The sequence below is a fragment of the Myxine glutinosa genome, chromosome 4, assembly GCF_964187855.1.
Source record: "Myxine glutinosa chromosome 4, kmMyxGlut1.1, whole genome shotgun sequence".
Lineage (NCBI taxonomy): Eukaryota > Metazoa > Chordata > Myxini > Myxiniformes > Myxinidae > Myxine > Myxine glutinosa.
Window position 1 is genome coordinate 163,573,102 of NC_136264.1, and position 17,856 is coordinate 163,590,957.

The window sequence follows — 17,856 nt, forward strand, 5'->3', positions numbered from 1 at the left end:
TCTTTTTTCACTTGATACAATGACTCCTTTTATTATTAGATTAATTTATTTTTTAATTATGTACATGTTCCCATTAGAGCGACAATCAATTCCATTGTTTAAAATAAACCTTTTATCATCATAAGCTTCCAGGGCCTTCTTGTTTACCTCCTCCATATATAATTGATGTGCATAACTTCTTATAGTATTCATTTTTCTAAACTCCTCTTTCTTTAAAGTTAAACAATTATAATAATGTTCAAACTCTATTTCTTCTTGGATAACACCTTTCTTTATTCCTTTTAACTTCTTATCACATCTTTCAATATTATTATCATCAATATATTTATAAGCATAAGCCTTAGCTCACAATCCAACATATTCAGTCATTACCTTTCCCCCTAATTCATCCTTAAACTTTCCTTTTAACCTTTTTATTATTTGAGGAAAACAACTTATCAGTTGGCTTATAAATGCTCGTATCATACAGACTTGGCATTTAATATGGAATTTTTTTTTTTCTTGACTTGGGTTTACTTTCTTAACTCAGTATATCAATTTGGTGAGTTTCTTTTACACTTTGGTGATTTATTTGTTAAAAGAACCATGTCACTGATTGTCTGTCGCAGCAAGAAGTCAACAACAGGATTATATCACAGGTGGCATGGCAAAATGTACGGACAGGTGCATTTGATGATTGGCTTCACAGTCGGGTATACAAGGGTTGTTGCATTCTGTATTAGTGGAAAACAAATGCTGCACGTCTCCAAAAGTTATTGCCGCTTCCTCTGGAGATGGTCCGTCAACTCGACAATGCTGTTTGTCATGGAGTGGTGGCTTTACGAAATTACGGCATGAAACAGCGTGCTATTGCTCAGCAGTATGGCATCACTCAAGGTCAGGTGTCAAAGATCCTGAAACGAAATGCTCAGAGGGGTGTCCCTACTCCAATACCGAGGCCAGGACGTCCCCGCAGAACCACAAGGAGGGATGATCGCCAGCTGCACCGGTTAGTCCGCAAAGGCCGTACCAAGTCAGCTAATCGGCTTCGGGCTGAGTGGCAGCAACTGACAAATGTGCCTGTATCCAGAAGGCTAGTCAACCAACGACTGGTTCAAATAGGCTATCGTGCCAGGCGTCCCCTGAGAAAGCCATGCCTGACCAGACAACACCGCCAGCGCCGATTGCAGTGGGCCAGAGAGCACCGTCAATGGCAGCTAGGACACTGGAATCACGTGATCTTCAGTGACGAGTCTAGATTTCTGGTCTATCGTCAAGATGGCCGCGTCCGAGTGCGCAGACAAGTGCATGAAGCCTTCAACAAAGATTGTATAGTGCCAAGAGTCCAAGCTGGAGGTGGTGGGGTGACCGTTTGGGCTGCTTTTCATGCAGGGGGCAAAACTGACCTGGTTGTTCTGAATGGAAACCTGAACCAGTTCAAGTACAGGGCCATTCTGGAAGAAACATTGCTTCCATTTGCTCGTGCAGCCTTTCGAGGAAACTTTGTCTTCCAAGATGACAATGCACGGCCTCATCGTGCTCGCATGATCCAACACTTTCTTGCTGACCGTGGTGTAGAGCATATGGAGTGGCCTGCCATGTCCCCGGATATAAATCCGATAGAGAACTTGTGGGCAGAATTAACGCGTCAAATCGACCACTTGGACCAGCAGCCGACCTCTGTGCGTGAATTGCAGCAGACTATTGTCACTGCATGGCAAGCGATTCCTGTCCAAACCTTGGCAAATCTCGTGAACAGCATGCCTCAACGTGTACGTGCTCTCCTGAATGCTCGTGGGGGTTACACGAAGTACTGAACTGTAATTTTACTGTCCGTAATCCCAGTCGTAATTTTACTTTTGTTTTTTAAAAATTTTTTTGGCTAATGTGCAAAATAAAGAGGTACTTCTGGAAAACGTACAGAAGTTTAACACAGTACTGTCCATGAATTGAGTTCGATATCAGTTTACATCACTTTCAAGGATCAATTTATTTGTTTTGAAATGTCAAATGTGTTTTTTGTTTCTTTTAAAGGTCACATTAACAAAATCTAGAAGAATTTCAACATAATTCCAATTAACTTTTGGTTCTAAGACATCTTGAAAAGTAAGTTCACCCCCACAAAAAAAATAATCCATATTAAATGCCAAGTCTGTATGAGTCACTATCCTCAAGCATATCTGAATAAACATGTTCCATCTTAATTTCTACAATGAAACTATCCGTATCCATATAAAGTAGAGAAACATTATCTTGATATTTCTTCTTCAAGTTATTGTAAAGGTAATCATACATTAGTAATTTTGATAAATCAAGAACCGTCGTTCCTATATAAATAGGTTTATCCATTTTAATACTCTCTTTTTGCAAATCAATAGCAACAAAGTTCTCTGAAAACACCACTTCTCTTTGAAAACTAGGTTTATTAATTAATTTTGCTGCTTGCTCCAAAGATGTATTAAGTCTTATGTTTTGTCTATTTCTAAGATTTCCCATCGTCTTTACAAATACAGAATTATTCATCAATTTATAAAAGTCTTTCTCAAAATCAGTTTTTGCTTCAGTTCTCCTTTGAGTGTTAAAATCAATATACTCCTTCATCCAATGACTTTGGTTAAACTGTATAACTCTATGGACTTTCTTTACTATCAATCTAGCCGATACATATTGTTTCAAGTTCCTTTGGTGTAAAACATAATTTTCTTTATCATAAAATGCAGTATGTAATTTTTCTGTTGGTTTACCTTTTATATTAAATGTTCGTTGATAATCACTTCGCCACTCTTCTTTCGGGCATTCTTTGGTAGGGGCATATGGTAGGTCGTCGTGTTTATTATCGAGTTCTTCAGGATATTTCAAATCAACCTCAAAATAATATCCAACTTCCAAATCGTCTAATTATTTTTGTGAGGATGTAACGATGTTTTGTAAAACCTTTTCATAATCTTTCTCTTCAACCCATTTGAGCCCTCCATAAGGTAGTGCTTGAAACATAGCCCATCCATACAAATTATTAGCATCGTAATACATCAGGTAAGAGCTACCTTTCATATCATCATAATTAGGAAGATACTTATTGTTGGCTTTAGCATATCTTTTAGAACATACTTGTGATATTCCTCCTCTTTTAGCCTCTTCTATCATCAAAAGCATATCTTCATCACTGATTAAATCCAACTTTTGTTTCGTCATTTTTAACATGGCACTCCAAGCCAATCCAGGAGCGGTGTAGTAGTGGACGGGATCTAACCCATATGATAGTTTATTATGACAAACTGTTCTAAAGGTTTCAAAGACGTCGGCTAGTAGTAAGACGTCGGTTTTAAGATACAAATCATGATACTCTCCAAGGGTCTTTATGTTAAACGTTTTCCAAATATTTTGTACTTGAGTATATTCTTTATCAGTTATATGACATTTATTTAACTTGTTATAGAAACATTCTTTAGGGGGGAGTTGTGTTTCTTTAAATCTCTCAAATGAATCCACGTAATCATACGGGTATATTCCCTTTTGTGATAAAAGTTCAATTTCTTTTTTTATCTGATATATACTCTGAAAGACATGGAAAGTTTTTAATATTTGATGCTAAGGTAGATAATGGACTTGCCATAAATTTAAATGAGTCAAGAAACCTGATGTGAGTCGTATCATATATCTTTACCTTTTTCTTCATCAAATCCTATTTTTGTGCGGATTGTTTTTGTGAATGAAATGTAGTCCTGATCTGTGGTAGGAATTGCTAAAATGTATCCGGAAGTTTTTGCAATTGTATTAATAAATATATGTGTATCATAATGAGCGTTGTTGTGAAGAAAGACTGGAATGAAATTGGGGTTTTTATAATTAAGATTACATTCATTATGAGCCGGACCTCTATATTTACCGGTGAGATGATAATGATCTCTAACCTTTGGTCCCCCAGTATTTTCCTCCCCATCAATTTTCTTCCCACAAATATGACAGATACAATTTGGTTGCTTAAATTCTGTTTCTTCTTATTTTGTTAGGGGGTTCATCTGTTTATTGGTTAATCTCATTATCTTTCTTAAGCGTACACAGTCCTCTTATAATCGTTTTATAAACTCAGAAGCCGCATCTTCTCCTCTATAAAGTTATTGTTTGTTGTATTTGTCACCAACAGATGATTTGATATAATAACAGAAACCACAAGGAGTATGTTTTTGATATTTATTCGTGGATGTCCTGAGTGAAATGCCAGACTCGTCGACGCTGAGGATTCTCTCTGAGAATGGACAGAGAGATATCCACTTCAACAAGCACATGATCAGAAGAACCGATTGGAGCAGAAGAAGAGCAGCAGACATTTGCAGGGAAGTTTGTCATAACCAATTCTGGAAGAGAAGATGCTCCGTTGAGTGAGATCGGGGTTCGGAAAATTGACAGATTGTGTCAGTCCCAATGAGTCGCAGAAGTCCTTTGCTGAGATGCCATGGCTGGTGAGAGAGGCACCCACACCCAGCTAGCTGGCATGATGACAGTTGAAGTCGCCACATATGAGGAAGAGAGAGTTGGGATTAGTGGATAGAAGTTGGTCCATGTTGTCAGACAGTGAACTATAAATGGAGTGATCACTGTTTGGAGGACTGTACAAAACACATATGAACAAAATGTGGGAGCAGAGAGGAAGCCGTAGCCAGAGGTACTCCTGGGGGTGTGGTGAGGAGAGGGCAGTGCAAGGAGAGTGAGGAATTATAATTAATAATTATCATTAAAAAATTCTACAGGTGGAGTTGCACCTGTGGTGAAAATTTTCTGTCAATCGGACCAACGGTTGCAGAGAAAATCATATTTATTATGTGCGGACAAACAAACAAACAGACAAATGGACTCAAATGGAATGCCCTCTCCTCTGGCGAGGGTAACAAGGAGAAAAAGGTATAAAATGTTATAGCCCCCATGGTTTTTGTGATTTTGCTGTGTGGAGTTAAAGGCCGCCAGTCGGCCATTTTTGGTCAGATTACAAAACAAAATCTTCTTTATATGTATACTCATGTGCCAGCGAGGGTAAACGCGAACGCCTCTCCTTCCTTCGGAGCGAATGTCCAACCAAAACACATTCGGGCTTTGTTATAACATCAGAATTTTAATCATCACACTTTATCGGATGACGAGGCATGAGGCAACAGCACACCAAGATGAACAAGACACCGGAACAGCCGGGACGTGCATGTGGAATAGCGATGATGCATATGCCTACGTCACATACCAACAACAGTAACCACATAAACATATAATGGTCAATTAATAATAGCTGGCGAAGCCGGTGTTGTCAATAAACGCGTACGTATTATGTCGAAAACCAGATTATGCCTTGGCTTGAGAATTCCGAAGCTCAATGGAGGCCGCCATCTTGCGGATGCGGAAGTATGCATAACAAATTGAAAAACGTTCAATAGGAGTTTCTTTCACCCATCTTTGTTTGATTCACATTCTTATGCACCTCCAATTTATTATTAAAATACTTTAAGACCAACCTTGGCCCGCACGGGCCTGGTTATCTTCAACGAAAAGCGTCACCAAACACCGGAACCAATGAGATTCGAGCATTTGAAAAAATATTTCTAAAACCAAATCACGCAATGGAGGCCGCCATCGACCGGATGCGGAAGTTTGCATAAAACAATTGTGAAAAAGTTCAATAGGAGTTTGTTTCACCCGTCTTTCTTTGATTCACAATCTAATGCACCTCTAATTTGTAATTAAAATACGTTAAGACCAACCTCATTATCTTCAACGAAAATCGTCACCAAACACCGGAACCAATGAGATTCGAGCATTTGAAAAATATTTTTAAAAAGCTTATTACGCGTTTCGGACGCTGAAAACGGCGTCAAATATTCTAAAATTGACGAAGAATTGTTTTTTAGAAATCTCGCGGCCGTAGGGGATAGTTTTTCACAGCCAGAAATACGGTATAAGCGGTTTACATAAAGAAAGAAAACTCGGTTTGATTAACGACAGTCACACATTGCCATTGAAACGGCGCTATCGTCTGATCTGTCGGCACTGATCTTACTGCAAGCTAACTTCTTCTGGTGGAGGAAGCTGCCGTGCCCGGAGAGAACCAGCCCTGACAGCGACTGAAGTTAGAAGACTACACACATACTGTGAAAACGTATGTTAAGCCCAGTTAAAATTTCTTAAAATAGGCCTTAAGCTAGCACATCGTATAGTTACTTCCTTAAGCTTCTTGTGACATTTATTGTATGTAGGTATTGGGGAGGACTGTCTGCTCTTCTCTTTTACCAAGTCTTACCAGGTACGGTACCTACACCAATCTACTATCAACTACCTAACCTACTGATGCCATCGTGATGGGTAAAATAGTGGCAAAAGGCTTTGGCTTTGCCTGCTCATTGCGGCTTTGCAGTCGGGTACTAGTAGTAATTAATTATATTAATTAACATAACAAATTAACAAAACAAAACAACAAATTAACAAATTAAATTAACAAATTAATAATGGTAATTAATTAATAATTATATTAACATATAATTATAACACATTAACATAACAGTAACATACATATAATGGTCAACAATGGAATGAACATATAATGTGTCTTTAAACAAAATTGGACCATGCACGTCTGAGAAATGGTTGGGACACGTGTAAGTAACAAAATGGCCGCCAGTCGGCCATCTTGGATCGCATCGTGAAACAAAATTGGTCCATGCAGCTCCGAGATATGGTTGCGTATGTACGGAAGGACGAACGGACAGATAAGACCCAATCCATAAGCTACCGTTTCGGACTAAATCCAACTGGGGCTATTATAACTGGCACCTACACAATTCAGGTGACATGATGCCGCTGTGTTCTCCACACATTACGTATATCTCTAGGCTGGGCTTGTCCGGACGTGCATGTCACTCTAGACTAGCAGTGGTTCTTAACCTTTTTAAAGGCGCTGAATCCTAACGAAACCCACCGAACACTCGCGGAACCCCTCAAATGTGACCAAAAAATTAAGAAGAATTGCATCTTAATGCGTTTTCTGTTCTTATTTTCGGGAGGCGATCTGGGAAATGCGTGGTTTTGTTTTGGCAAGGGCCACCCTCAAATCATTTTCGCATGCAAGCCTGCTCCTTTTCTTTGTTTTAATGTCCACCAGTTTCGAAAACGCATGCTCGCAGAGATACGTTGTAACGAACGGCGTGAGGATCTCAAGGCAATTTTAGCCTTTTAGAACCCCTGAGACTGGCTCACTGAACCCCTGGGGTTCGGTCGAACACAGGTTAAGAACCACGGCTCTAGAGTCTCGAGTCGAGAGGTATGCACATACTTGCCTCCAGAGTCAAGACTATCCAGCCTGGGTTCAAACCCCAACAAGGTGTCTTTCATGAAGAGTACGTGAATACCATGAACGAATTTCTCACACTCTTACTATGTCTCTCCGAAAAGCTCGACTGGACAACCCTCCCATCTACTTTGTCAACAATCCTCTCCAAGAAGTTCTGTCGCTCAAGCTTTTGGGTCTCACGATCTGCCATGATCTTTCTTGCGAAAACCACATTTCAAATCTGGCCTCCAAAGCCAGTCGCCGACTGGGCATCTTCCGTCGTGCGAAGTCCTCCCGAGGCACACCTGAGCGCCTCACCACATACAAGGCTTTCATCCGCAGCTCAATGGAGTACTGCTCTCCCCTATGGGCCGGTGCTCCTGCCTCACACCTAGCTCGGCTTCACGCTGTTGAAACCAAAGCTTTCAGAATCATTGGAATCTCCCGTGATGAAGCTATCTCCGAGGGTCTTTCACTCACTCACCGCAGGCAGGTTGGTGGTCTTTCTGTCTTCTACCGACTCCTCTCCGGCCTTGCTCCCCCAGCTCTCTCTGTGCTTTGTCCCCCAAATATTCCTACAGGTCGCACAAGATCTGCCAGCAACCCTCTGATGGTTAAACTGCCGAAATCTCGGCTCTCTGCTCACCTTCACTCCTTCATTCCTCTTTTCTCCCGCCTCTGGAACAAACTCCCACACTCCCTTCAATCCCACTCCTCCCTCCAGGTCTTTAAAACAGCTGTTCACCACCATTTCTTATCTTCCCCCATCCAAAACCTTGATCTTTTCTACCCCCGCTAATTCACCCCAGATCCACCTTGTTTGAAATTCCAACTTATTTCCTGGAAGTCCTGGCAGTGTCCATATGTTTTATACCTCTCCCACCCCCCCCCTTCCCATGCCTCCCCCCCCCCAAAGCCCTCTCCCTCCCACAGATCTCTCGATGTCCCTGCTCTCAAATGTTGTGTTTGTGTCCTTTCCCCTCTCTCCCCATCTTGTCTACCGCTCCCCATGTTATATGTTTTATGTGTCGGTTTGTCTTTCTGTGTGAATAATGTTCGCTCTTTCACGAGCCTCGATCTTGTATACAAAATACAAAATTCCTGCCCTGACTACTGCTGGGAGAGGCATGACCGCCGTGTGACCGTGATGGAAGTGAAGGAAGGACCCCAGGTTTCAAATCCCAAGTACGATATGTATTTGTGCCTCGTGTACCGACATCCTACTTTGGCTCATTGTAATTCATGTGAAGGTACACCGATGTCTACTAGTACTAACTAATGAACAAAGTGAAAATCCTCGACATTGTTGCGGCTTTAACGTCGTCAGGGGATATAAATGGATGAAAGATTCCGGAAGCATTGAAGGAAATTTGAAGGTTGGAGGAGGAGGTTCGAATCCATAAAACGCTTGATATCACGTGACGTGTGCTTTGTACAAGACACATGCCCGACGGAGACAAAGGGAAGTCAGACAGGCGTGGTACAAGGAAGTCGCCTGGAGGGCGGACACCGAACAGCAGATCGTGGCTCGACGTGAAATCCGCGCTCGTTTGGTTGTCAAATCGGTCCACTTGTGGTGGTCGGTTTGTGGTGGTCCTTTTGTGGTGGTCCGTTTTCCCGCGAACTGATCACCCACTATTGAGGTGTTTGTTTGGGGGATCGTTTACCCTAGTTCGCCGTAATCGCGGTCACGAAGCTCCGTGAGGCGCGCTAGGCCTGTCTGTTTTTGTTGCTCCCTTCGTGTACCTGGCGCCAAATCGCGAGAGGGATTCAGTGTCTCTGGAAACCGATTCGGGATTCCCCCCGTCACGCAACGTTGGTCACGAGGGACCTGCCTGCCGAAGCCATCGCTATGCCGAGGAGACGACGCGCGGGGGATTCCACCGCGATTGGTCGTTCGGGCTGCCCTGGTCGCACCGAAGATCTTCGCAACGTCCCGGTCCCGGAGCAGCTCTTCAACGAAGCGTTGGCTGCGTTCCCGCACTTGGACGCCCAGGTCGTGTACATGGTCCTCGCCGAATACGGTGTTCAAGGTACGACTCGTGTACCTGTATCGCTTCGTCCGTGTGAAAGACGTCGCTTGGTTTTATTTCTTCCTGTTTACCTGTTATGCCGCGGTTGTTCGCCATTTACACCGTCGCCGTGACGCATGCATCGTATTGTCGCCGTGACGTCAGCACATGCGCAATCGTCAACATGGCCGCCATATTGCGGGGCGACTTTACATACGTGAAGCCTGTGTAGTTCAACCGGAGCGCATCGAGTTGTAACATAGTAAAGGAGCACCTGGTGTGTCGAGGTACGGCGACGTTGATAGAAAATCCGGGTATCAATGGAATGCCTAATTAAGTATACACCACACCCGACGTGTGTTTAATATATATATATATATATTTATTTATATAACACGATTTGTTGACTAGTTTCCCGACCCTTTACCTTCGTGGTTGCTTGGTGAACGTCCTTCGTTGATCACAAATTCCTTTTGATTGAGTATTCGTCCGTATGTAGTGATTCAGTTCGTCTCTGATACTTCTCCATACCCAATACGATGCATGTGCAACTGTTTTACCAAAGCAGAAGCGGCACTCGTACTCGTAGCGTGAACTTTGGCCATTTCTTTCATACTCGCACAGATTGCTTTGTTTGTTTGCTCGTAAACGTTCTTTGAGTTGCGTTGAGGACGTCACGTGACAGTGTGAGTTTGTTTGTAAACTTTCTTTGAGTTGCCTTGTGAGCGTCACGTGACAGTGAGTTTGTTTGTAAACTTTCTTTGAGTTGCCTTGTGAGCGTCACGTGACAGTGTGAGTTTGTAAACTTTCTTTGAGTTGCCTTGTGAGCGTCACGTGACAGTGTGAGTTTGTTTGTAAACTTTCTTTGAGTTGCCTTGTGAGCGTCACGTAACAGTGTGTTTGTTTGTAAACTTTCTTTGAGTTGCGTTGAGGACGTCACTTGACAGTGTGAGTTTGTTTGTAAACTTTCTTCGAGTTGCCTTGTGAGTGTCACGTGACTGCGTGAGTTTGTAAACTTTCTTCGAGTTGCCTTGTGAGCATCACGTGACCGTGTGTTTGTTTGTAAACTTCCTTTGAGTTGCGTTGAGGACGTCACGTGACAGTGTGAGTTTGTTTGTAAACTTTCTTCGAGTTGCCTTGTGAGCGTCACGTGACAGTGTGTTTGTTTGTAAACTTCCTTTGAGTTGCGTTGAGGACGTCACGTGACAGTGTGAGTTTGTTTGTAAACTTTCTTCGAGTTGCCTTGTGAGTGTCACGTGACTGCGTGAGTTTGTAAACTTTCTTCGAGTTGCCTTGTGAGCATCACGTGACCGTGTGAGTTTGTTTGTAAACTTTCTTCGAGTTGCCTTGTGAGCATCACGTGACCGTGTGTTTGTTTGTAAACAATTTTCGAGTTGCCTTGTGAGCATCACGTGACCGTGTGAGTTTGTTTGTAAACTTTCTTCGAGTTGCCTTGTGAGCGTCACGTGACCGTGTGAGTTTGTTTGTAAACTTTCTTTGAGTTGTGTTGTGAGCGTCACGTGACAGTGTGCGTTTGTTTGTAAACTTTCTTCGAGTTGCCTTGTGAGCGTCACGTGACCGTGTGAGTTTGTTTGTAAACTTTCTTCGAGTTGTCTTGTGAGCGTCACGTGACCGTGTGAGTTTGTTTGTAAACTTTCTTCGAGTTGCCTTGTGAGCATCACGTGACCGTGTGAGTTTGTTTGTAAACTTTCTTCGAGTTGCCTTGTGAGCATCACGTGACCGTGTGAGTTTGTTTGTAAACTTTCTTCGAGTTGCCTTGTGAGCATCACGTGACCGTGTGTTTGTAAACTTTCTTCGAGTTGCCTTGTGAGCATCACGTGACCGTGTGTTTGTAAACTTTCTTCGAGTTGCCTTGTGAGCGTCACGTGATCATGTGAGTTTATTTGGTGGCATTCGTGCTTAAAATTGTAGTCATCCAAGTCATCCATTATTGATGCTGTAGAGTCATCCAAGGAATGGCAGCATTAAAAAAGAAGAAGCTAATTCCAGGTGTTCAATGAATGATGCGACCTCAGCATTCTTCAGATGAACATGAAAAAAAAATGTAAAAAATCACAAGGTCGTTATTCGTTGGTACACGTTAAAGATCCATCTCACAGTGTCCTTTGCGAAGAGTATATGCACCGGGAACAATTTCCCATTTCCTGCACTAACCTACAAGGGGCACTGCATTAGTGGAACAACCGCACCCCCAACAAATGACGCAATCTGCAGCCATGTGCTCCATACAAAAGGAGAAGAAGATATAAGAAACGACCAAACATTTTACCTCCATAACCGAAGGTGGAACGAGGTTACGGTTTCAACCCTGTCTGTTTGTCAGTTTGATTGTTTGTGTGTTTGTCTGTGGGCATGATATCTCAGAGTTATGGATGGATTCAAACAAAATTTGGTGGACAAGTTATTAAAAAGAAAGGATTAATTGATTAGATTTTGGTGAAGATCCGAATCCTAATGTGGATACGAGAATTAAAAACAAGACCAAAAGTCTAACAGCGGCGTAGCCGGGCTTGTAAAATATTATAAACCACAAACACACATTATTAGCTTTTGAAACCGTCACTAATAATGTTTATAACATTAAACAAAGAAATTTGGACGAATCTCGACATCCATGAGGTAAGTTTTACTTACAGAACTAAGCGAAGATCTACTGTAATCTATATACCCCACAAGGGTTGGAGGTGTGCTCATTTACCAAGCAGCTAGCTAACGCTTGCCAAGCCAGCCGTTCCTCAACGGTTTTGAATGGAGTGCTTGCTCGAATGCTTAAACCACTCGGTGATCTCTCCACAAGAAACTTGGTAAATGAACACACACCCGATGTTCTTGAGACCCGATCATAGATCGACTGTAAGTGTAATCTATATACCCCAAAGAGGAATGACCTTACCAGCCGCTCCCTTGGTTGAACGGGTATACTTGTAAATCTAAATGTCGGTCAGTGCAGTCAGCCGTCGTAATGACATCATAGACGTAATGAGGTAACGGACACAAAACTAATATATTTCAACTTCTAGTAACTTTGCAGTCACTACGAAGGGATTAGTGTTATGATTAGATTTACTATTAAAGCGCGGCGTTACGCGCGCTGCTTGTGAGCAAGGAGGAAGCGGACAAGCGGTAACATATAAACGTCTTTATTGTAAGACTACACTGTAACACTGAACTCCTCCGGGCTGGTCGCCCGGTGTATATCATGAGGCCACGCCTACCCCTCGGGCGTGGCCACCGCCCACTTGGTCCGTGGAATGATGTCACCACGCCAGTGGGCTTTTGTGTCCGCCACACGCGCCCCCCCAGAATTCCCGCGCACCTGGAGGGCCAGTTTGCGGGGCAGACGAATGACCCGGCCGAAGCGCCCCCTGGCGATCGGCGGCGTCCGGGGTGCAGGGATACCAGGTGGGATGCCCCTGGCTGCCCCTGGGATGGGTGCAGGACCGGGGGGCGCCGTGGCGGCGGGGCTGGGCGGTGCCGGGGGTCCGCCCGCAGGAGGGCGGCCCCGACGTGGGGGTCGGGCCACTGGCGGTGGATGGTCCACATCGAGGTGGGCCGGCTTGAGGCGGTCTACCGAAACGCGGTCAGGAGTACCGCCGATGTCCAGGGTGAAGTGCTTCGCCCCGGTCTCCAGCACGCGGAAAGGCCCGTCGTACGGGGGCCGCAGTGGTGTCCGATGGGCATCGTGGCGGACGAAGACATACTCCGCCGTGCGAAGCTCCGGGGCGACGTGCGTCGGTGGGTGCCCGTGGCATGCCGTTGGCACCGGGGCGAACATCTGGGCGGTCTCTTGCAGAGCGGAGCGCTGCTGTGCCGCGGACCATGGTGCCGTGGAGTCGGGGAGGAACTCGCCCGGCACCCGCAGCGGTTGCTCGAAGACCAACTCCGCCGCGGATGCGCGCAGGTCCTCCTTGGGCGCCGTCCGGAGGCCCAGCAGGACCCAGGGGAGCCTGTCGACCCAGCCGCCGTCGCGGAGGGTGGCCCGGAGCGCGGCCTTCAATGAGCGGTGAAATCGCTCACACAGGCCGTTAGCCTGGGGGTGGTAGGCCGTGGTTCGGTGCAGCCGGACCCCGAGCCCCTGCGCAACCGCCCCCCAGAGCTCCGAGGTGAACTGGGGGCCGCGGTCGGATGAGATGTCTGAGGGGGCGCCGAACCGGGCGACCCAGGTGGCGATGAAAGCCTGCGCGACATTGGCCGCCGTTGTCGACGCCAAGGGCACGGCCTCCGGCCACAGGGTAGTGCGGTCCACCATGGTGAGGACGTGGGTGAAACCCCGCGAGGGGGGCAGAGGTCCCACCAGGTCCACGTGGACGTGGTCAAACCGGCGTTCCGGCACCGTGAACGGGGCCAACGGGGCCTGGGTGTGCCGGTGCACCTTGGCGCGCTGGCACGCGAGGCATGTCCTGGCCCAGCCGCGGACGGCCTTCCGGAGGCCATGCCAGACGAACTTGTCGGCGATCAGCCTTTGGGAGGCCCTCGCGCCCGGGTGGGACAGGCCGTGGATGGCGTCAAACACCTGGCGCTGCCAGCCCGCGGGCACAATGGGGCGAGGACGCCCGAGGGAGACGTCGCACAAGAGGGCCGCGCCCGCGCCGTCGAACGGCACCTCGGTGACGCGGAGGCCCGTGACGGCGGTCCGCAAGGCCTGGACGTCGGGGTCAGCGGCCTGGTCCGCTGCCATCCGCGCATAGTCGATGCCGAGGTGGACTGCGTGGGCGACGGCCCGGGAAAGGCAATCCGCCACCGGGTTGTCCTTCCCCGCGACGTGCTGGATGTCCGTCGTGTACTCGGACACGGCCGAGAGGTGACGCTGCTGCCGGGCCGACCACGGCTCGGTGACCTTGCCCATCGCGAAGATCAGCGGCTTGTGGTCGACGAAGGCAGTGAACGCCCGGCCCTCGAGCAGATGGCGGAAGTGCCTGACCGCCAAGTGAAGTCCGAGCAACTCGCGGTCGAAGGTACTGTAACGGCGTTCGGGCGGGCGACGCTGCCGGCTAAAGAACGCCAGCGGTTGCCAAGCTCCACGCACCCATTGCTCGTGCACCGCGCCCACCGCGTAGTCCGAGGCATCGGTGGTGAGGGCGATCGGTGCATCGGGCGCCGGGTGCGCGAGCATGGTGGCGTTAGCCAAGGCGAGCTTCGCGCCCGTGAACGCCGTGTCCATCTGCTCGGTCCAGGTAACGTCGCCTTTGCCCGGCTTACCTCGGAGAGCTTCGTGCAGGGGGCGCAGGAGCTGGGCGATACGGGGCAGGAACCGATGGTAAAAGTTCACCATGCCCAGGAACTCCTGCAGCCCTCTGATCGTGCGGGGGCGCGGAAACCCCTTCACCGCCTCCATCTTGGCCGGCAGGGGGACGGCTCCGTGCCTGGTGACACGGTGCCCCAGAAAATCGATTGTGGCGGCGCCGAACCGGCACTTTGCGGGGTTCACAATCAGGCCATGCTGGCCCAGGCGTTCGAAGAGCGTGCGGAGGTGGCGTAGGTGCTCTTCGCGGGACGCGCTGGCGACGAGGATATCGTCCAGGTAGACGTAGACAAAATCCAAGTCGCGCAGGACGCTGTCCATCAGTCGCTGGAACGCCTGAGCCGCATTCTTCAGACCGAAGGGCATGCGCAGGAACTCGAAGAGTCCGAATGGCGTGATGACCGCCGTCTTCGGGACGTCCTCCGGCCTGACGGGGACCTGATGGTAGCCGCGTATGAGGTCCACCTTCGAGAAGAAGGACCTGCCCGCCAAACGGGCGGAAAAGTCCTGAATGTGGGGGACGGGGTAGCGGTCGGGAGTCGTGGCGTCATTGAGACGGCGATAGTCCCCGCACGGTCGCCATCCCCCGCCGGGCTTCGGCACGATGTGCAGCAGCGACGCCCAAGCGCTCTCTGAGCGCCGAACGATGCCGAGTCGCTCCAGGGTAGCGAACTCCGCTTTTGCCACCGCCAGCTTCGTCGGCTCGAGGCGGCGTGCCCGGGCGTAGACCGGTGGCCCGACGGTGGGGATGTGATGGGCCACCCCGTGCTTGACGGCCCCCGCCGAGAAGGTGGGCCGCGTGAGGGCCGGGAAGCCGGCGAGGAGGCGGGTGAATGCGTCCGCTGCCGGAAGCGTACAGACCAACGTGGCCGGAACCGAATCGTTCGGCAAGCCGCTTGGCAAGCCGCTCGTTGAGCTGGGCAACGCACATGCGAGCGAGCTGAACGTCTCGGCCTGGACAAGCCGTCTGCGCTTGACGTCGACCAGGAGCCCATTAGCGCACAGGAAGTCCGCGCCAAGCAGTGCCATGGGCACGTCGGCGGTGACGAACGTCCATCGGAAAACCTGCCCTCCAAACCGCAGAGAGAGGCAGCGTTTTCCGTACGTACGGATGGGCGTCCCGTTCGCGGCAAGCAGCGCGGGGCCCCCACCCGCGGCGTGCTTGTCTGACGTGCCGGCGGGAATGACACTCACCTGTGCTCCCGTGTCGCACAGGTAACGGCGCCCGGAGAAGGTGTCCGTTATGAACAGCAGGCTGCTCGAACGGCCGGCGCTCATCGCCACAATTGAGCGCCGGCCCGGGCGTTTCCCGACCCGTTGAAGGAGCACGGCGGATGACACCGCCGAGCTTCGTGGCCGAACTTGGCGTGGAACCAGCACCAGGTGGTGGAGCTGGAGGAGCGCGGCTGGCTCCGCCAGGCCGGTGGAGTCGACGGGTTTCCCCGCGGTGGCGGTTTTCGCCGCGGCGGTGGGCGGGGCGTGGCGGCGTTCACGAGGTGCGTATCAGCATGCTGCTGAACCTCAGCGTGCTGTAGAAGATGATGCTGTGGAACATCAGCGTCGAAGGCCGTGACGGCCACGCCAACGCTCGCCCGCGTGTCCGAAGCGGTGAAGTACTTGTCCGCCTCGGCCGCCAATGCTCGGGGTTCCGTTAGCCCGGTCCCGGCCAACGCGAGGCGAACCTGCGCTGGAAGTTGGCGACGGAAAAGCGCCCGGAATAGCGAACCGGGGGCTTCGTCGCCTAACAGTGACAGCATATGGTCCATTCGGACCGACGGGCGCATCTCACCGAGCTCGGGGAGATCCAGGAGGCGGTCGGCCCGTGTGTCGTCCGTGAGGCTGAACGTGGCTAGGAGTAGCCGCTTGAGTGCCTCGTACTTGTGGCCGTCCGGTGGGTGGCGAAGGACGGACACAACTCGAGCGGCCGTGCCGGGCCCGAGGGAGGCGACGACGTGGCAGTAGCGCGTGTCATCGCCGGTGAGGCGCCGAAGCTGAAATTGGGCTTCGGCCTGGACGAACCAGACTTCGGCCTGAGCCTCCCAAAATTCCGGAAGTTTGACGAAGGCGGCCATGGCGATGGCGTCGCGTGTGGAAGGATCGCTCCGGCAGATCCAACGTCGAGGGTCACCAGTAAAGCGCGGCGTTACGCGCGCTGCTTGTGAGCAAGGAGGAAGCGGGCAAGCGGTAACATATAAACGTCTTTATTGTAAGACTACACTGTAACACTGAACTCCTCCGGGCTGGTCGCCCGGTGTATATCATGAGGCCACGCCTACCCCTCGGGCGTGGCCACCGCCCACTTGGTGCGTGGAATGATGTCACCACGCCAGTGGGCTTTTGTGTCCGCCACACTATAATATTAACGTTACATTATCATTATTTCGAAATTAATATTACTATCAAAAAACCGAGGCGAATTCCTTACTTCCTCGGTTATTAATATTAGGGCCGAACACCACTCATCACTGATCATGAACCATACACCGCTTCAATCCATAAACCTTCAATTCATGACATTGGAATTAAAGTATTATGGCTATATTTACTATGTTATTATTATTACTATTACGAAAACGATACTACTGAAACGATACGCTTGTGGCGGACACAATGTCAGTGGGCAATAATTCCGCGCACCAGTGGGTGGCGCGAGTGTCCGGGCGTGGAAGCGCAGCTCGGGCCACGCCCGGAGCAAAGGCGTCACGAGGCGCAGGGTGGATCTGAGATACATGCCCCGTCTTTCGGCCGACCGGCCACGCCCGGGGGCAAGGCGTGGCCTCGGGACATATATGCGGGCTCGAAAGTCGAGCCCGCCCAGTGCTTACGTGCGAGCTGTTAATAAAGTGTTTCAGTTTGTACAACGCGTTGTGGCCTACCTTCTTGGCAAACAAATTGTGTGTGCACAGCACCACACTGATGACCCCGACTGGTTCAGCCGTAGCTGACCCCTGAACGCGCCATGGCTACCAACGCTGTCGCCGTCAAACTCCCGGAGTTCTGGGAAGCGCAAGCCGACGTTTGGTTTGTGCAGGCCGAAGCTCAATTCCAGCTCTGGGGCATCACGGAGGACGACACCATGTACTACCACGTGGTCGCCGCCCTCGGGCCCGGCACTGCCGCCCGCGTCGTGTCCATCCTTCGGCGCCCGCCGGGCGCCCACAAGTACGCGGCGCTCAAACGTCTTCTCCTCGCCACGTTCGGGCTCACGGAGGCCGAACGCGCGGACCGCCTCCTGGACCTTCCCGCCCTCGGCGACACACGACCGTCCGTTCGGATGGATTTTATGTTGTCCCTTC

The 17,856-nt window shown here is 49.3% G+C and overlaps 2 protein-coding genes across 5 annotated transcripts in view; one reads left to right on the forward strand and one right to left on the reverse strand.

The window, feature by feature from the left end:
- The window catches only part of LOC137425471 (sister chromatid cohesion protein PDS5 homolog B), a 258,555-nt gene extending 248,622 nt beyond the window's left edge, over positions 1-9,933 (reverse strand). The window contains exon 1 of the mRNA XM_078776694.1: positions 9,725-9,933. The gene's annotated coding sequence lies outside the window, so the exon portion shown is untranslated. The remainder of the gene's footprint in view (positions 1-9,724) is intronic.
- N4BP2 (NEDD4 binding protein 2) overlaps positions 8,718-17,856 on the forward strand; it is a 67,325-nt gene continuing 58,186 nt past the window's right edge. For 2 of the 4 annotated variants that reach the window (XM_068113946.2, XM_068113947.2), the window contains exon 1: positions 8,718-9,318. In XM_068113946.2, coding sequence (XP_067970047.2) covers positions 9,138-9,318 — 181 coding nt within the window. In that variant the 5' untranslated portion in view covers positions 8,718-9,137. Of the gene's footprint in view, positions 9,319-9,441; positions 9,585-17,856 lie in introns of those variants that run through there. The other 2 variants (XM_068113948.2, XM_078776692.1) reach the window with 1 other exon arrangement.